Genomic DNA, 20985 nt, shown 5'->3' on the forward strand with positions numbered 1-20985 from the left:
GGGAAAAGTGCAAGCTGATTATTGGTGGAACAAAGGTGCTGGGTGAGCTAAGGACCAAAGGGCACGTGAAATCTGGGAAGCTTCCTTGATAGCAATCATCAGTGTATCTTTTCAAGAAAGAGCTTGATTATTTGATGTAGAGAGAGGTTTGGCGAGGGAGCATTCTAGGGTCACACGGTTATGATTGGGCTTGCACATGCACATTGTTCGAAGAGGCAGCGTTGTATGGTTTCAGTTAACCAGTTAGTCTGTGTTCGTCCTGTCTTCTACTTAGGGGTCTCGTCCCTAGCACAGTTTAAGTTCCCAGATAATACTCTGTGTGGGCATTGAAGTCACCCACTTTGATCATGGGCAGAGTCAAGTTTGCCATGTCCTCTTCCAGGCATGTAATAATTTCAACATTTAATTCATATGCACCTGTGCCTGTGCCAAGGTAAACAACTCCCTAAGCCACCTTTTGTGATCTAAACTGGCCCACCAACCACACGTGTTCAACGCAAGATTGCTGGGCTCTCATCCATTGGGACTTTTCACTGATGAGGGCACCTATCCTGCCTCCTCTGCATTCTCAGTCTACACGAGTCAGTACTTCCCATGCATAATTCATTTGTGTTGGTGGAGCCTCACTGTTCCTAAGGTGCGTTCGTATCACTGTCTACTAATTTGCTTTCTCAATCGATGCTTTGCCTTTCTTGGGTGAAACTGCGACTTTTTTGTTCTTGTCTACCACCCTGAATTTTGAGGTCCCCTTTCGTACCGCCTCTTTTCTTTCCTTGCCTCCTTTTCTTTCCTGAGCCGCCTCCTCTGGTTGTTTTTCTTATCATACACCGAAATTTGTTACAACGAAATTGAAGGGGAAGCTCAAAAATCTTCATTATGTCCAATACTTTGTTATACCAACTATTGCCGTTTTCTGCAGTGTATGCCCAATGGTAAGCACAACTTCTAACCCGCAAAGACGACGTAACGAGGCCACAGCCATTGCGACAGCATCCTTATGTTCCAATGTGATGGTCTTTCGCTTGCACTTTGTTTTTCACTCGCTCATATTGTCATGAAATCCGTAGAAGTATATGGCTTAGTAACTCAGGGGACCAACTGCAATGCATGCTCACTGACCTGGACAGGCAGAGCAGAAGGGTGTGACTAAAAATTAATCTGCAGAAAACTAGAGTAATGTTTAACAGTCTCGGAAGGGAACAGCAGTTTACGATAGGTAGCGAGGCACTGGAAGTGGTAAGGGAATACATCTACTTAGGACAGGTAGTGACTGCTGATCCGGATCATGAGAGTGAAATAATCAGAAGAATAAGAATGGGCTGGGGTGCGTGTGGCAGGCATTCTGAGATCATGAACAGCAGGTTGCCATTATCCCTCAAGAGAAAAGTTTATAACAGCTGTGTCTTACCAGTACTCACGTGCGGGGCAGAAACCTGGAGGCTTACGAAAAGGGTTCTACTTAAATTGACGACGACGCAACGAGCTATGGAAAGAAGGATTATAGGTGTAACGTTAAGGGATAAGAAAAGAGCAGATTGGGTGAGGGAACAAACGTGAGTTAATGACATCTGAGTTGAAATCAAGAAAAAGAAATGGGCATGGGCAGGACATGTAATGAGGAGGGAAGATAACCGATGGTCATTAAGGGTTACGGACTGGATTCCGAGGGAAGGGAAGCGTAGCAGGGGGCGACAGAAAGTTAGGTGGGCAGATGAGATTAGGAAGTTCGGAGGGTCAACATGGCCACAATTAGTACTTGACCGGGGCAGTTGGAGAAGTATGGGAGAGGCCTTTGCCCTGCAGTGGGCGTAACCAGGCTGCTGATGATGATGATGATATGGCTGACAAAACTTGGCACAGTGTGAGAAATGCTGACATATACATGAATGCATTTGGAAAAACTATCTGGTACGCTGCTTTTTATGGCTCTGTGGCTCCACTGTCAGAGCTTGGCTTGGCCAGCTTCATGCTGGTTTCATGCGATCTCATAAGTCACATCTAGCTGCATTAGCACAGCACGGCGCACTACAGTTAAAGAGAGAGTGACGCTGGTTTTTAGCACGCTGTGCGCAAGCATTATCATTGATATGTTGTGCGGTGCAGCTAGGCGTAGCCTCCGAGATTGCGATCTTAGAGAGTGTGCTTAGCTTCGCCAGCTATGTGCTGCAGCGAAAGATAGGATGCAATAAGACATAGAAGTGCTGCTTTTGCGCATCGGTGAGAAGGACCAGTGTTGCTCGAAGGTGTATTCGATGTAGGAGTTTTGAACGGTCGGTATTTTTGGTTTCGGAGAAAAATCTAGTTCGTTATGTCCATTGGCAGAACAATCTTACTTCGTTAAAGAGTGTTAAAATACATGAATCTCTATGTAGGTTTCAATGGGAATTGCAATTACTTCATTATATCCATTATTTCATTATATTCCATTTAGTTTTAACGAGGTTCAAGTGTATTCCTGTTGCGATGTCCATTCCCTGTCCCCTGCTCATACGACCTATCTGGGGGTTTCCATCGAGGGGCATTGCTCAATGCAGACAGTAGTTCATCTGGGCTCACTGGCTACATCTGTTGACTACGTTCAGATGGGTGGGAGTCGCTATTTGTAGCATGGCATGTCCTGGAGCTTCTATGAAGGAGGCAACAGACCCATTTACTTTCCAGCTTCGTTGGTTTTGGGGGGCCATGGTTGTATTTGCAAAAAAATGCACAGTCTGTGTTCCGTGATGTCGCCCTAGCTCAACAGGTGCACTAGTTTGCACATACCTTTCCTGCTGGTCCTGATGTGCTCTTTGCACCCACAAATTCCCATCCCTGGCCCCAGCTCTTCACGAGTTACTTCCGCATTCCAGCAATGACAGCACTTGTGCATTTCCTGACCAGGTTTGGGCTCAGGTGTACCATCGAGCCGTAAAGGTAAAAGTTGCCAACGTAACGCTCAAAACTGCATAATTTAGGGTATTTGTTTTAATATCAAGAATTTTGCTGTTATTTGGATGTAACGTGACAGTCGAGTTCAAGCAACGAAAATAATAAAAAAACTTGTATTACTACTATTGAGTAAATACGGTAAACCCGTGTTTTTTGGCGCTCTGATCCTAGAGCCTCCTCTGTGCCGTGTCATGAGAGACCGCGATTCCTGCCTTAGTGCGTTGCAGAGTGGAAGAGCATTGTGCCTTTTCCTAACCATTGCTCGTAGGGTAAGTCGTGTGCACACCCATCTCTATCCCTTCAAGATTCTCATAATGCCTCACAGGTGGCTGCTTGAGGGTGTGCACTTTCTAAAGTCGTTCATTGAAGCAGCGCAGTGGGAGGCGGTCATGAAAACAACCACAAGAGGGTGGTTCTTTGTTTTTTGCAGACTAAATGGCTGGTGCTTCTTCAAATAAAGTATAGTCTGCAGTGAGTGCTATTCCTATTGTGGTTTTCTTTTGCTTGTCCCATTGGGCTGCTTCAATATGCCATGTCTAAACAACAATCTATTGGGAGTGATCATGTTCTGTCAGAGGTCTGGCTGATACATGAAGTCTACTACATGAAGTCTGCTGTAAATGGGGATGAAAGTGAATTTTTAGCCTAATTTCATTTTCGATCATATACGGTCGGCTATGTGAAGTAGTTGACAACTATTTAAAAAGAAAAAAGACAATCAGAATAATAAGAGTGGCCGAGTCGTTGCAATGTGTTGTTTCCATAAGGTGAAATGCCAGGTATCGGGATTTTCAAATGCTGTTGACTCCTGTTAATTGGACTTCGGGTTCACTCAATTTTTCGGTTAATTCGATCTCTGTCAAAGGTCCCAGCCGGTGCCGACACATTTCTGTGGCTCCACACTTTTATTTTGATCCTAAAATTGGCCTTCGCTGAATAATTTGAATTTGATCAGTCACCACACATGTGCCTAGCCCCTGTGGTGACCCCTTCAGCGGCAGCGTCTGTCGTGGCGGAGCTTGGGTGACAGTGAATGTGTTGAATATACGTGGTTTCCCGTCGAGAACACCTATTTTGGGCCTGTCTTAGGAAGATTTTCTAGCAATAACCGTAGCTCACAATGTCTGATTATGGTATTTATCTGATTCTAACACGCACATCATTTTTTCAAGAAACATAGGCCATGAATTGGCTGCGCACTGCAATTGGATACAATACAAAACTGCCTTTGTGGCATTAGTTTACTTTACTGTATAACACAAATGAATTGCGGTGAAGCTGACTTTGAAGAATTGTCGCAAAGCTGAATTAGGGAAACTGGCCACCATTGTGCAACACGCGTTAGACAGACCCTTGTCCATTTTTCTTGCAAAAAAATTAGGTGTGTGGTATATTTCTACTTCGTCGAGGAGTTTTAATGTGCTTTCTACGCAATTTTTCTGCTTTGTACACAAAAAGTGGGCGCATATTTGATTCAGGGGCATGTAAGAATCAAGCAACTACTGACAATTACCATATTTTTGCACGTATAACCCACCTAATTTTTTTTTTAATCAGTAAAGTGGAAGTGCAGGTTATATGTTAATTTCGCCTTTAAGTGTGGCTTCACGACAATGCTTGTCGCGCTGCCGTGAAGCCACACCTCAAGGCAAGATTCTCCGCCATTCAAATTTGTTATCTCATAGGGAACCCCCTCCTCCCAACCCTTCGTGTTCAAGTTTTCTCCCTTTTTTGATTCCTCCTCTTTGTGGGTAGCCATTTTGCGTTTAGTAGTTAGTGAATAGCGCACGCGGCACAGGCAAACTCGTACATAGCCCGTTTTCACAGTGCTCCCTCGGTCCGCACAAAGCGTGAATTACTGGTGGGATTTTTGGCTTTTTTTTTTTTCGGTCGCATTTTCTCCATTGCTGTTGCTCATGTGAGGCCTTCTCAGTCTGTGCTGTCATCAGCTGTTGTGTAAGTGCTAGGTGCGAAGTGCTGGAATGCATCACATACCACGTTACTGATTTGTCCGTTATAACGTCCAGCGTGCAAGTCCTGCTTTGTCAGTGTCACTGAAGAAAGGGGGAACGGAGCTGCTGGCCAAAGATACGACATGCATGAGTCATGCACGTGCGAGTAGAGACTGATTTTGTAAAAATATAAGCATTTTATTCATTTATTTTTTTGGGTTATAGGTGAGGATAATTGTTTTTCTTTTTGGTCTGTTGTAATTGTGGGTGCAGCTGATATGCACAAAAATACGGCGATCAGTAGTGCGTTTTGGTGTTTTTTCTGCATCTTGATTAATTCGACGCCACCAGATAATTAGATCAAGTTCGTTGTTCCCATCCCATGAGAGTCAAATTACCAAAGTTGACTGTAGTTGCTATTCTGTTCGTTACTCGAAACTTGGGAATATTTGCACATCTCTATAAATTTTTCTTTTATAAATCGGGCTATGTTACATCTAAGTGCACTTTTATTTTCTTACATTAAACCCGTGATAGTTTTATGCTTGTTATAATCAGGTAAAGTACGGTATCATTGCTTCTCTATGCAGAAACCTTGAGAGCATGCAGTTTGTTCAAATCCGACGCCAGTTCTTCAATGCTGCTGGTCCAAAGCCAATCAGTCGTCATGGGTAAGATTCTGAGCATTTATTGCTTTAGTGTCAAACTGGATTATTGGCAGCTTGTCTGTGTTAGAGTTTTTTAACTGTTGTGGATCAGTCCGAGCTGTGTGGTGGGTCACAGCGGTGCTGACACACTGAAGCCTCAAAATGCTAGTTGAGGTTTTACTGCTCTGGTTGGGTCAAGCAGCTCCAGTACTTAGATGGCAAGACAAGTGGATTTTGTTGCTGTTTCATATGAATCGGCACCGTTTTCAGAAGTATCCTTGCCAACCCATTTTTAGAGACAGACCTCTATGAATTTCAGCAGGTTGTGCTTCATTGAAATAGCCAGAGTTGAACCCAGTTATAACAATATGCAAGTGCCACAAAAATCCCATTGTTATAACCGGTTTTCATGAAAAAATATCAAAATGGGAGATGGCAGAACTGTTGTGAGAAAATATTATGGCTCAGAGGCAAGTGCTGTCCCCACCACCTTCCTCCATCAGGCTGCTGATTGTGCTGACTTGTTTAACGGTTTTAACTCTGCTTCCTGCGTGCTCCAATTGTGTGTAACAAGCCGCGGCTGACAGCATTTAAGAATGGTACTGCTATAACTGCAAAGCAGGGTCACGGGCGGGAAGTGACATGCAAACTCCGCTGACTCATCGCTTTGGTGGCCCTAAAAGGGGCCTTCTAAACAAATGCGAAAAGGTAGCCGTAGCAGCCTCTCAGCTTGAGAAATCAGAAGAAACGCTGGGGCAAGATTGTCATAATCATCTCGCCACATACTTCTCACTTGATTGCATGAGAAAACCCCATGTTCGTCAGCTTTGCTTGCTTTACATGAAGCTTGCTGACATTCTCCCCAAAGCCGCCAGGTGCTCCACGTCGTGCAGCAGAAGGTCCCTTGTGAAAAGAAAGCTCCTGGCGAAGGTGGGGGGGGGGACTGAATGGTCAGCAGGGCCTCCTGCGAAATCAACGTTCAGGCAGCCTGCCTTACCGCGTCATTGCTGCCATCATCACTGTCACTGCCTCCATCGCTCTCCGATGTAAGCACTTTTGCAACAATTGCCTCATTGGTTAGAAGCACTTTGTTTTTAAATATATAGCAGCGTGCTTTCTTTTCGCCAGCAACTGATTGCTGATGATAGCGGGCAAATCAGCCATCTTCCATTTCGGCAACAAGTCAAACGAGGCTGAGAAATCACGTGGCCAGGAACGACTTCAACACAATCAACAAAGACAAGCATGAGTGGCTTAATCTGTTAGGAGGTCTGTGTGGCGTGCGCAGCATGAGGGGCCAGTGAGCCATCTTAGAGGAGTGCCCAGTGCTCTTAGCGAAGTTGGCGCGGTCCATTTGTGTTTCGGAGGGTGTGCACAGTCTATTCGTGTTCGGAGGGGTGGAAGTGCGACGGGAGCCACGCGGTGGCGTGCAGCTGCTTGAATTTTTTTCTTTTTAAGGATTTTGCATTCCATTACCTTTCGGCCGATAATGCCAATAGCCAATAATGTGGCATGAGGGCATTGTAGTAAGCAGGTTGTTTCACCATAGAAAACGGTACAGAAGTTCATGGTGCAGCAGCTTCTCATTGTTGTAACCGATATATTGTTAAAACGTTGTAAGTGGGTTTGACTGTATTGAGATAATGTGACATTCAAGGTGGGGGGTGTGTTCTGCATTCACCTATTGTACAGTCCAATGTGCATCATATGCTGTCTCGAAGTGCTGTTATCACTTATGTAACCTTGGCTCCATGACACCATCAATTAGGTCTGTTGTTCAAATTCATTTCGTAGCTTTATGCCCACGCACAAGCTTTTGCTATATTATCCAATCGGTATGCATGCAAATGTGGTAAATAATTGGCAGTAGCTGGTTTGATGACCTCCTGCAAACCCAAACTCTGCACCAGGTGCATAGCCATGAGCCCGTCACGTGCGTGTGATCTTGCCCAATTTGTATGGCTCTCCAAATACAGGTAAACCTAGATGTAAAGAACCTCTGTGTAACGAATTCCTGGATTTAACTAAATTTTTTAATTCCCTAACGCCACCCCCATAGAAGCCCATGTATTTCTTGCCTTCATGTAACGAAAGCATTGTGGAATTTTCGATGTCCATCATTTATTATTGTGAGCAGTAGCTCTACTGAAAATTCAAGCTCCCCTAGTGTCGGGTCTGTGACAAGCAGATCAGGCTCTGCATTTTTTGCTTATGCATCGTGACACCAGGTGTCACTATAGTGCCTGCCTGTTTTGCATTTTAGCTTTTTTTTTAGGCGCATGCTTGTTGGCATAGCATAGTAGCAGGTGTCTGAATGTGAGAGCGGATGTGACGTGAGTGTTAACTTCAGGAGTGTATCACATGTTTCTCACGGTGTTTGTTCACTTCAAGAATGAGTTCAGCATGGAAGCACAAAGTTTTGGCTTTCGAGGACTAGCTTTCAGTTGTGAAAGCGGTTGCCGAGAGTGCGAAGAAGGATATCGCTGCCCGGTTCAACATCCCAGCCAGCACCCTGTTGACTGTTTTGGAATGCGAAAGAAAGCATCCGCGCTGTAGTGTAGTTGAGCACAAGTTCGAAGAAAAAAAAAGGCTGAAGTTGTTAACTTGCGCCAATGTGGGAAAAGCCGTGTTTATGTACGTTTTGGACACACAGGCACGAAACGTGCGTTTAAGTGACACAATCTTGCAGCAGAAAGCGAAGGATTTTGCATGCATCTTGGGTCACGACGACTTCAGAGCTAGCAGCGGCTGGTTGCAAGGATTTAAGGAGCTGGCCGGTCGATACCAAGGCAACAAAGCTTGCGGAGTCGACAGCAGCACCGACTGAGATCAAGAGTCGACGCACATCAGACTTGGAGTTACGTGCGACAACGGAGCTTTGTAAGAGCGTTCCTTTTTGTTAGCGTGCAGCCATAGGCCAGGGTTGCCGGACTTTCGCGTGAAACACGCTAAGGACGCACGTAGGCGAGGATAACGGCATTGTTTTGGCTATGCAAGTGTGGAGTTTTATTTTTTGCCAATTGAGTTTTGACTTTTCCTTATCGAGTTTTGACTTTTCCATTTCGAGTTTGGGTAAATTAAAATCTGTTTGCTGTGCTCGACTGCGTCTCCCAACTCCATCTCTCCCAACATCCGCACGGCCCACTAGATCAGTGTGTGGACCGGTCGGCACACATAGTCTTCTTTTCTTTTTGTGCCCCATACCTCTTACATACGACACATTTAGTAGGTGCTTCTTCCGAGCTCCGGCCAACTACGGTTTAACGAGGTTTCAATGTAACAAACTTTTTCCACTTTTCTGGGAGGGTGCAGTCGTATATTTAGTATGGCCATTCTCGTGAAGAATAAAGCTACAATGCAACAAACTCTGCATAGGGGCTATGCCATGGATGCTGTTTATTGAGAAACAACCCTACATAATTGTTTTGAGAGAATTGATGGATGATTTTGAGAGTGTTACTGGATAATTGCAATGTGGTGTGCTCACAGCCCCAAACGATGGGCTTGTTCAAATCACCATTACCTTCGTGGAGCTAGACAAAGGCTCAACAGCCATCAAGCCATGCCACCATTTTGTTGATTTGCTTATTGGTTTGCACTGTAGCCATCATGGCTCCATCTTTTAGCCCTGGGCTTTAGAAATCCCTGGTGAAAAGTAAGTTTCAGGCATTTTGCTTGAACATGACGAGCATCTTTGGCTGAAGTCGGACACTCTACTAACCATTGTTCCAGAAGACTATTGACGCCATTGTGATGGGAACATCAACTTTGAAAATTGGCCGGAAGAACTTGAATCATGTGTCCACCTTGGCAGCACAGCCAAGGAGAAGGTTTCACTATCTTTCAGTGTATTTGCCTTTGAAGTGTCCTTGAATTTCGAGTCAGACGTTTTGTACGAAACCTGTGTACGTGATACCGCTAACATGCAATAGGGTATATACATTGATCAAACGGGCCAATGTCTCATGACAGACGGCATGCAACATCCTTGAAGGCTTCCTGTGGTAATGTGCATTTACCCATGCACACCAAGGAATGTGGATGTGGCCCATTGTTGGAGAAAATCTTAGCAATTAACAGGAGCAAGGCATGCTAGAAATAAAATTCCTGCAAGCTGGTCAAATATTGCCAATTTGGCTCATGCATCAGTGTACCTTCGGTGCACTTGACAGATAAAGAATTGAATTTTCTCAGGTTTAGAAAAACTTTATTCGTCATGACTAGAGGTAGGAAAAAACCTGGACAAGAACATTACTAAAAGTTGGACAAAATCTGGACTTAAAACAGCACGAAATCGGAATACGTTCCAGTAGTGTATGGCGCACCTAAATAAATTGTTTGTTTTGATTGACAGCAAATGTTTTTCATGCTCAGGCTACCAAAATACATTCTGCTTAATTAACTACTTTTTACATAAATTAAGAACATATCGCGCATCTACTCGCTCAAGCTGCAACTTTTATCTTTTAGGATTTAAAGGGTCCCTGAAACTGTTCGGACAAATTTTGTGTACACATAGAGTACAGCTACAAAAAATAATTAGCACCACAATTTATGTGAAGTGTCTCGTATTAAGAAAGCTATGGATGATTACGTTGTCCTCCTTCTTAGCCATTCATTTTCTTCTCAACTTGTTCGCCGAGCGATCAGGGCTAAGCTTCGATAACACTAGCTCTGCATGATAATGGGACGTTGTGTGTGTCGTTCACCTCCCATTGTCTTGGAGTCAGCGCACGAAGCTTCTCCAGCTTCAGCCACCTGGCAGTCGATCCCAAGCGAGAGCTGTCAAAGCAGCATTGCATTGCGAGCATTCTTTCGCAGTACTGAGCGTGTCCGGTATTTTGTTAACCACAGGCAAGCTTAGCATTCCAACGGATGGTTTGAGGCGTAAACTAAAGCCCCTCTATACTATTGCTGTGATGGAGCTTTAGCGTAGGTGTTGGTGAGTAGCCTGATCAGTCTGCATGGTCCAGTCACCTGGTGGCGCAGAGCTTAACCAGCCATAGGAAGAGCTAATATTGCTCTAACCAAGTGTAAAACATATTAAACATTTAAAAAAAATGTGTTCACGATTATGCTCCTGTCAAAAATTTACACCAGCAGCGAAGTAGAATACACTTCCTTGCTGCTAAATTAGTTCTGTGTTTGGTTGAGCTCTGTGCCATCAGGTGGCTGCACAATACAGACCGTTCACGTTTGTGCTTCTGCTCGTGAATGGTAGGCCCAGTCTGCTTACGATTCCGGTCACCCGACTACTGGATATGCGAAACACCAATGTGGTGGTAATCCTCTGGCGTAAGGTGATGGGCACAAACGTGCAAATCCTGCTGCTGATTGGATACCAACAGTCCGATGCACTCCAGTTGCTCCGCTCGTCTGCTGGTTTGCCAAGGGACATGATGTCACAGCTTGACATATTGCCAGTTGCTATGTTTGCAGCCCACAATGTAACAAGCACGAACCGTGGTGCTCGCAAAAAGAAAGAACGAGACCAACACTGACCGCGGAGCTCTCGTAAACATGGAGCATGTTGTAACACAAGCAGACGAGTCTTGCTGTGTGCCGGAAATATTGAGTGCAGTGATAAATTATCCTCGTACATGCTGTTTCAGTTACTTTCTTTTTTTATAAAAACAAATGAACTAACATTCCAACTATTACAGACATTTGTTAGCTATAAAGTTGGAAAAATTATCGATGATGCACCCTGGGCAGCCAATCGGATAGCTCGCCCTACTTGGTGTCATATGGTCACTTCACGTCACCTGCTTAAGGGGTGGCTGAAAACTCAGCCGAGTGGCATGCTGCGATTGGTAGCGGTGTACATTTTTAAAACCTTATGATAAATTACATGCTTTATAAAGATCACTTACATGCATGAAATAATGATCAGGAGGACCTACCCGAACAACTCAGTACGTTTGGACAAAATTGCCGAAATCATTTCAGGGTGCCTATAGGATTGTTAAATTTGCTGGAAAACGAGTGTTCAGCTGCAGCATAAATTATGGGGGTGCAAATATCAAATTTTGAATTTGGAAGCGAATTTGAATACTTAAAATCAAGTGATACGGATGCTATGGGTTTTGGAAAACTGCAACTATTTTTCTCCAACCAGAGCTACAAAAAAAGGTGGTTTATTCCACAGCTTATACCGTATTTACTCTATTCTAATGCGCCTTTGATTGTAAGGCACACCTGTTTTCCATGACCAAAAGGGGAAAAAATATCGCCCTCGATTGTAACGCGCACCCATGTGCCGTGACCTAAAAAAAGTAAAGTGCTTTACAGTAGTGCACATCTCATTCTTCCTTCCATACAGGAATACAACTTTCTCTCATTTCGAAAAACAAACATTTACTCTCAATACACTAAAGTTCTGCTAAATAAAAAAAGTTGCAGTTTCGCCGGAACGGCGAAGCATCAATTACGATAGCAAATTAGTAGACGGCTAACAAAAAGTAAGGATAGTAGTTTTATCAGCTGTATAAACTTTTAGACATTCGCTTACTAACTAAATTAACAAGCATGGTATCACGCGCGCACAAGCAAACATGAACATGCAATGACGTCGTCTCACGTAATGACCATGGAAACTGTTTATCAAAACGCTGAATTGGGAAAGTGTGGTAGCAGGAGTGAGCGAATTGACCTTTGGGCAGCCTCTCGCTTCAATGCGCACTAAGCAACTAGAACACAGCGTGGTGCGCCTAGATGTGTAGGCTGTCTTCATCACAGATTGCTTTCAAGATAAGGGACCGTGTGGCTGCAGCGTTCGTAGCAGCCGCCGGAGTAGAAAGCTTCTGTTTGCGCCAGTGCCGCGCGCAAGTTTCGGGAACTCCGAACACCTGTGATGTGGCCAGATTGCCGTCCACCTGCACACAGGGGATTACTTTCCATTTAATTGCGGCATCGTGATAAACTCGGCATGGCTTTGCAGTCGGCACTTCCATGCCGATAGAGCAAATGCGGAAAACGGGAAGACCGGGATGACGGACGGGGCACTCGAAGGCACGTGCGAGGTGGCCATTTTGAAATGCCGGTGGCAATATGGTAACATAGATTTAGGGTCTTAGTCGATTCTAATGTGCATTCAATTTTTGAACCCGTTTTATTGGAGAAGTGTGCATTAGATTCGAGTAAATACGGTAATTTGCAGGAAAATTATGCTTTTCAGTCAACAAACTCCTCTAGTACAACACTTGCTTGACAGTATCACAACTGCAGTTATTTAATGTCGGCTTGACGTGTTCTACTTATATTTGGTGATACGATGCGAGTGCTGTTTTTGCTTTGTAAAAAATAAAATAGAAAATACTTTTTTTATCTGCAAGTTTTCTGTTCACCCATGTTTGCAGCTAGTGGGTGTATGTTTGGCCCTTATGGCTTGGCTCTGTGCAGGCTGGAGATCTGGGAAGGCCTGACAACTGCAGTCGGTCAGCACGATGGCGGTATCCTCATGGTGGTGGATACAGTGCACAAGGTGCTTCGCACTGAGAATGTTCTTCACCTTCTCGGCTCTCTGCAGCAGACTGCTCGCGGCAACTACAAGGATGAAGCTGTGAAGGCCGTGGTTGGCTGCATTGTCATGACCAGGTAAACTCCGTTACCTAAAATAAACCTGGCACCAGTTTTCATCATATGTAAATCATGGTTGTAGCACCTGAATTGTAAGTGCTTGTGTGTGCTGGCTTATAGAGCCATAATAGACAAGCTCTGTCCAGTAAAAGGTTGTTTCTTTCACAAATAAACTATCTACCGAGCAGGTGCAGCTTGCTGATGTGCCAAGAGCGTTCGAGAGAGAATAACAGAAGAGAGAAATAGTATAGAACTAATGTAATGAATTGGGCGTGTTTGTACATATTTGAAAAGGCGACGGTGCTAAAAAGAAGTCACGGGCAGAATCTGAATGGATCTATAGACTTGAGGGAGATATGTATCAGCATGGCTTCCGTCACCCTTGCAGACAAAGAGCTGGCATATGTATGCACGTGCAGATGGTAACCCCTGGCTCGGACAGCATGGATATTTTCACAAACCATTCACGATCGCGTTGTTGCAAGTTCAGTGCTCGTCCTTGTTGTCCTGGCTCTGTCCGTGTCTCTTTCTAGCGCTGCCGCCTCTTCAAATATATAACTGTGTGCAAACTTTGTGAGAAAGAAAAATGCACGCACACACGCACGCACACACACACGCGCACACACACACACACACAAACAAAAGGGGGAAGGGAGCTTGTTCTCAAAGTAAGGCTTTGGTACCATGGGTAGGATCATGTTTATGTTCCTGGTCTGCATTCCTTGCGAAGGTTTGGTACGGTGTGTGTAACCATTACTGTTTTTACAAAAATAATTCTTATTTACAAGAACCTTTGCTAATTGAAAATAGAAATGCTATACTCGCATCAACACGTCTGGTCAGTTTAAACCAATCCAAGGAAGGAACATATCTAAAATCGAGACAGCCAATGTGGTGCACTTCGGTGTAGTACTATTTGACGGGTGCTCAATATGAGTGTTTCATTCGTATTTCCGCTCGTATATTTTCAATCATAATGCTGTTTCCTCTGGAACCTTATAACATTTGTGATTACAAAAAGTGGCCTCAGAATTAGTGCAGACTGTGCTTTGATTATATTTCGTCCTTAAATTTAATTTTGAAGCACTGCTATTGGGGAGGCTACACACTCGAGTTAGTACCACAATAACTGTACAGGGTGTTTTGCTTAACTTGAGCCAAACTTTAAAAAATATGAAAACACGTACTACATAGCTGGACAGACCCAAGGTAATGTTGTTTGCTGTGGCTTGGAGATACTCTGATTTTGCATTCGGCCTAATTAGATAACTAATACTAAATAATTATCAGCTTCTCAGTTATTGTAATCAGATGAAAAGTGCCAATGAGAAAATCATAAAGCAACATAAGAAACTCCTGATACAGCTTTCTGTTGCTCAATTCGTGCTACATAAGTGTTTTTTGAGCGTAAAAAATGCCCGCCAGTACACTCGAAAGTGCCTTGAATGGCCAGTCACGCTGAAGTTGGCTCATGCTAGCTGTGCTGCTGCATTTTGTCACTGCAGGTACAACAACAAAACATACCGCGTTGACGACATTGACTGGACAAAGAACCCTCAGCAGACATTCGAAACGAGGGACGGTGCCATCACCTATCTGAAGTACTACAAGGATGTAAGTAAACACAGTTTCTGTGCGACACCCATAACGTATACAGTGTAGTCCACTTATAACAATAGCAAGAAGAATGGAAAATGTGATCATTATAACCGATTATAGCTATATCTGGACCGAAAAAAAAAAAAAAAAAAGCTGCTGCTGAATACAGCTTCGTAACTCCGAAACCACATTTGCCACTTACAATAAAAAATTGACTTTGTAGAAAGTAGCCTGTGAAAAATAAAACGTTTATTTATACCTTTAAACAGCGGGCTTCTTCGATTTTCCACTTCTGGCTACCCGTGGGCTGCCAGAGCCAGCCAGAGCCTCTTCGTTTTTCTAGTGTTGCTCCACCCACCGCGCCACGCACTTCTGCCGGGCGTTCGATTTGCTCGGGCTGGACGGTTCTGGCCTCCCGCGGCCTGCCAGAACCTGCCCAGGACGATTTTGGTCTGGCTGCTCTCTGGATGTTCTCTGGCTAGCAGACACGACTTAAAGAGGCGATGGGCGCTCGCCACCATTTTTGCGGGGACTTCACGAATTGCAACACGGGGGCTTGAGGACTTAAATTCACCTCGCCCAGCCAACTGTCTACAGTGATCTTCGGATTTCCTTACTTCTAGCATTATCTTCTTAGGTGCTAACGCACCGTTCTGCATTGCGAAGCAGTGTGATACGAGCAGTGGCGAACCGTTTGAAGCTTTTGTGTGTGTATGTGTGTCCCCAAGGCTTCTTCACGGCGATCAGCACGCCGCGCTCTCATGCGTGCATGTTATCTGCATCGTGTTCCACGCAAGTTGTAGATGCTCATTCACACATATTGCGGTGCATTTTCGGTTCGTCTTTCTCTGGTGGTGTTCCTTTTCACATACCTCGCGTATGTATGTGGAGAGACAGTCGCCGACTGATTTTTCGGACTCTGAAAATTCGGACATACTCGATTATTCGGTCTGCTTCGCGGCACCGCCATTCTCCCCGTAGACTGTAATGTATAACAATTGCCCCGGACCCCTTGCAACCTCTCGTCTGATTTTTCACACTCTCCTTGAGCCAACTCGAACAAGAGCACCATGCACTGACTCTGACCTGTGCATGGTTTGACTTGCTGAAGGCAATTTTTGCTTCGAACGAAGCCTCCTTGCTGCCCCACGAAGTGGCGCTACTGCAAATCTCCTCTCATCATCGTTTCTGCCTGGTTCAATAGAGTGGCTACAGCAGTTTTGGTCTTAGCTTAGTAAGCCATGTCAAGACAATCCAGCAGCTGATTTGTTTCTTTCTTCGTGCACGACGCTGCGAGTAGGCCATGTTTTTCATTTGTGCAACTGGTGTCGGCGTGACGGCGTGGTGGTGTTTGCTTTGTGTGCAGTGTCGAGGTTGCGGTGATCCAACGTGGCATACGGAAACATCGCGTCAAGTGTCTAATGGCACCGACAGTGCCCGCGCAGACTGTGCTAGGGAACGCTGGCAAGCGGGTGCCGGGAGGCCTAGGATTTGTCGCCTTCCGATGTTCTGCCGATACCTGCGCAGTGGTTGCATTGCGATTCCGGGCATTGTCTCATTTGACAGTTTCACAGGTGCTGTACTGACGTGCAGAACTCGACGGCGAGATCATTCACCAGGTTTCAGCTGCACCGCCGGACGATGACTCCGAGTAGGAAGATGACGCACCATCTGCTACGCTACCATCGCATGCGGAGCGTGTACAAGCAGTGACTGTGCTTTTAGCCGCCTATAGTGACCGTACGACCCTCTCCAAGATTCAGGCTTATCTGATTGCGCATAAACGGAACCGCGTGCAACGGCGCATTCGCAATTTCTTCAAGCCTACTGCCGAGCCCAAATAAGTGCATGGAAATAAAGGATTTATTATTATTTTTTTTTTACTTGATCTGCTTTTTTGGACACCTGTTTATTCTGACATTTCCGCAGTCCCCATGAGGTCCGAATAAATGGTCGGAGACTGTATCTCCTTTTTCTACAGATAGCGAAGGCGTTGCAGCTAGCCCATTGTGTGAAGAGAGCGGAGTTTTGGGCTTGGACTCGGACAGACACTTTGGCGTTTAAATGAAGTGTCTCTTTTACCGGACAGCAGCTCTTCCTTCATGCTGCCACCGTGCACTCGAATCATCGAGGGGCGCCAACTTGGACCGTAAACACCTTCCCTCCTTAACTAGTGTTGAAGCTACCAGAGGATAAAGGGAAAGGAAATTAACTGTGTCATAGACGGGTCGTTGTCAATCTTGTTGCCCCTGTCGCACAACGCTGCCGTCTGTTGCGACGATTGCCCGTTGGAGAACTCGTCGCATAACGAGGCAGCAATATCTGCACTTAGAAACTCCTCCGTCGAAGCACCATCCGTTTCATCGTCATTAGCAACATGCTTGCAGAGCTCAGTAATGTCAGTGGCTTCCACCATGTTGGATCCAGGGGTTTCGCCCAGGCGCACAAAGCCTGCCTTTTCTGTTGATCGGCATGGCCCCTGGTTGCAGCCATCATGGTTGCGACACTCCTGTGTGAGCTCACACTTTGGGCCTTGCAAAATTTGCAGCTTCGTCTCAAGTGATACAGCATTGCACTTTGTTGGCACTGTCTTCTATCAACCGGGCTGTCCGCTGCTGCTTCTGCAGTACATTTCCGCACTCGCTGAGAGGGGGGGGGCAAAGGGGGGGCGCCGCCTAGCTTAATGCTTTTTTCTCTCGTGTAGCTCGATCGTGGCTAGCGCGAATCTGCGTAGGCAAGCGTATCGCCCCGTTTTGTCATCGTTCGTTTAAGCGGCACTTTGGAACGCGATTTCATGAATATTTTACATGGAAAACACCGTCCAGAAGGCAAAATATTGATTGTTATATCTGGTATGCGGTGAATAATGTATTGCTATGTTTTTTTCTCATAGCCCTCATGTATAAGTTGACACTCTTAAATTTGCTCATCATTATAACCAATATATTGTTATATGTTGACGTTGATGTTGATGTATATAGTGATAAGGATGTTATTGCACTTGGACTTTATACCGAACATGATGCCTAGAGGGCCTTGTTGCTACGCTGCTGTGCTTCGGTGGCTGCACGGTGCGCAATTTGAGAGATCCGTTCACAAGCAACTGCATGTAAAAACCGTATTTACTCTAATCTAACGCGCACATTTTTTTCTTATAAAACGGGTCTAAAAATTGCATGCGCGTTAGAATCGAGTACCACCCTAAATACATGTTACCATATCGCCATTGGCATTCAAAAAATGGCCGCCTTGTACGCGCTTCTAGCCTAGCTGCCGTAGCTTCCTTCATGTGCATGCCTCCATGTTGTACGTGTAACTAGGCGCTGGTGTAACCTAGTCTACCGCCTGTCTTCCCGTTTTCTGTGTTTATTGAATCGGCATGGAAGCGCTGACTAGACACGCCGAGTCCACCATGATGCAGCATTTAAAAGGAAAGTTATCATGTGCGCAGAGACGGACGGAAATCGGGCCGCATCACGGGCGTTCGGAGTTTCCGAAACTTGCATGAGGGACTGGCGTAAACAAAATATTTTCGCCAGCAAAGCAACAAGGAAGGGTTTCAGTGGACCAAAGCAGGGCCGCTTAGCTTAAATAGAAGAGCTGCTCGTGGAATACATGCAAGAGCAGCGAGCGGCACAGCGGCCTGTGACAACTGATCTCCTCAAAGGGCGGGCCATGCAGTTAGCCCTACAGAAAGGGCTAATGTGGAGTGACTTCAAAGCGAGTGGGTGCTGGCTATCAAATTTTATTAAAAGAAAAGGCTTTGCTCTTCGAAGGCGGACAGAGATAAGCCGAAAATTGCCTGAAGAATATGAAGAGAAATTGCACAGTTTTCAGCAGAACGTTTTGAGTTGCACCATAGAAACTGCTACCACTTCGGATAGATTGGAAATGCCGATCAGACGCTGCTCTACTTTGACATGCCTTCCACCACAACCGTTGAAAGGAAGGGGGCAAAGCAAGTGCGTGTTTTGTCTTCCGGCCACGAAAAAACTAGACACTGCACTACTTTGTTGCAATGCGGATGGTCACAAGCCGCCCCCATTTCTTATCTTCAGACGGAAGATGCTCCTGAAAGGAATCATGTTTCCGAGTGGCGTGATTGTGTGTGCAAATGAAGAAGGTTGGGTTACCACGGACTTGGTCGCTGACTGGATTGATAACTTTTGGCGGAAGAGACCCGGCGGCAGTTTGGGTCTGCGTGGGATGCTTGTGCTCTACGCATTCAGGTCCCACCTCGACCACTGCACCAAGGACAAGCTGGCTGCATGCAACACCAACCTTGTCGTGATACCCGGCGGCATGACATTGCAGCTTCAGCCACTCGGTGTTTGTTTGAACAAGCCAGTGAAAGATAGAATTCGGGCACTCTACACCGCATGGCTTGTCAGTGGCTGCCACGAATTCACGCCTGCCAATAATATGAAGCATGCCTCACTGCAGGACTTTGCTGGTCAACAAGGCCTTTAAGAAGTGCGGGATTTCGAATGTCATGGACGGCACCGAGGATGAAATGCTATGGTTTGTTGATAGCGTTAAGGAGTTGTCTGATTGCGACGATGAGTGATATCACACGACTCGTACCGGCGCAATGAAAATCTTGGCGGCAAGGTACGCCACTCCCATTTGTGTTTTTATTCATTGCAACTTTAGTGCATTGAGAATAAATCTATTTTTTCGAAATGAGAGAAAGTAGTATTTCTATATGAAAGCACGAGGTGCGCAGTATTGTACTCTTTTTTTTTGGTCATGGAAAACGGGTTCGCGTTACAATTGAGTTTTTCATTTTTAAAATTTTTTTGGACACGGAAAATGGGTGCACATTACAATGAAGGGCAGGTTAGAATCGAGTAAATATGGTACATCTGCATTCATGGCGGTTTCCATTTAATTACTGAGTATTCCTTGCCGGTAGCAGGGAAATTTTGTTTTGTTGAACTCTTCTAGAAATACATATTATAGAATAATATATTATACAATATAAAAAAAAATATATTGAGGTTCAAAATACATGGTGTTCTTTGGACAAGAAGTTATAATATTACAAGTTGCATACTTCATTATATCAAGAATTTCGTTATACAGTTAAACCTCGATATAACAAAGTATTTAATTTCTTGTCCTTGGAGCACCATAAATTTAGAACCTCATTATAACGAAGTGTTTTATACACGATTTCCATATAACGAAATTTCACTACCAACATGAAGGTATACTGAAACAATAAATAAATACTTCTGTGCACGCAGATGGTCAAGCGGCTGCTTTCAAACTCTCTTGTCAAATTGTGCACTGTGCGACCAAGAGTGGCCACGAAAGCGGAGTAGTGTCACATTCCGTATGAAGTACAAGTGCGATAAGGTCCTATTGTGCCTCGCACACTGTATGTTTTAGGTGCAAGTGAAAGCATGTGAGGGTGAGGCGAGGGGGATGGTGGCGTGATTTCCGCCGACCTGCATCCTTGTCTCACGCGGGTGGTAGAAAAGGGGGAGGGAGTCGGGGGGCAGGTTGGGGGGCCTTTTCTATGGCGGCCGTGGCTGCACATTGCTGTCGCCATGATTGAGCGCATACGCAGCTCGTGCGCACTGTTTTAGAGGTAATTTACCGTGTGTGCAAGCAGTGAGTGTGCCGAGGGTGTGGCATCATGTGCGCAGTCTTCCCGCACGTTTATTATGGGAGGTTGCGTAATCTCAAGTTTTGGAGACACATTGAAGCGAGAAGCCAGTGAGGCATTCTTTCCCCACTGCTGGCACTTTTCATGATAGCATTATCCCACTGCGAGCGGCACTATCCAGCCGCGGGGGCGGAGTGGATGCGAAAGCATGGCTGGCTTTGCTTCGTACCACCGATGTAAGGATATCAGAGACATGGCATGAAACCATATCTTTTGTTGCGGACTCTCAAGTTCAACAAAGTGAATTTTTTTCTCATTCTAATTCGCTTTTTCTGATTGCCCAATAACTCACAATTTTTTTATGAGAAAACTTAATTAGCGATGTACTTACAGCGAAATCTCGATACAACGAACTTCAGAGGACTGTGGTAAATTGTTCATTATTCTGAAAGGTTGTTATAGTGAAAGCCCCAAAAATCACCATTCCACCCATCAACCCATCAGTTTCTAAGTTGTCGCCATATGAGCTGTCCACAAAAACGTCGCTGTTGGCTCTTGGCTTGCGCTGTTGCTATTTTCCATACACTCTGTAGCCACGCACTGCTGAAGCACCATATTATAAGATTGATGCACATAAAATAGGCGTGGATGCCAGGAAAACTATGGA

General features: G+C 45.1%; 1 protein-coding gene across 2 annotated transcripts in view; it reads left to right on the forward strand.

Annotated features, from left to right (window-relative positions):
- Positions 1-20985, forward strand: part of LOC126516760 (piwi-like protein Siwi) — a 173529-nt gene that overhangs the window by 33743 nt on the left and 118801 nt on the right. For both annotated transcript variants that reach the window (XM_055063976.1, XM_055063977.2), the window contains 3 exons: positions 5471-5551; positions 12929-13123; positions 14611-14719. In XM_055063976.1, the coding sequence (XP_054919951.1) occupies positions 5471-5551; positions 12929-13123; positions 14611-14719 (385 nt within the window). The remainder of the gene's footprint in view (positions 1-5470; positions 5552-12928; positions 13124-14610; positions 14720-20985) is intronic.

This window comes from Dermacentor andersoni, chromosome 1, assembly GCF_023375885.2.
Source record: "Dermacentor andersoni chromosome 1, qqDerAnde1_hic_scaffold, whole genome shotgun sequence".
NCBI lineage: Eukaryota > Metazoa > Arthropoda > Arachnida > Ixodida > Ixodidae > Dermacentor > Dermacentor andersoni.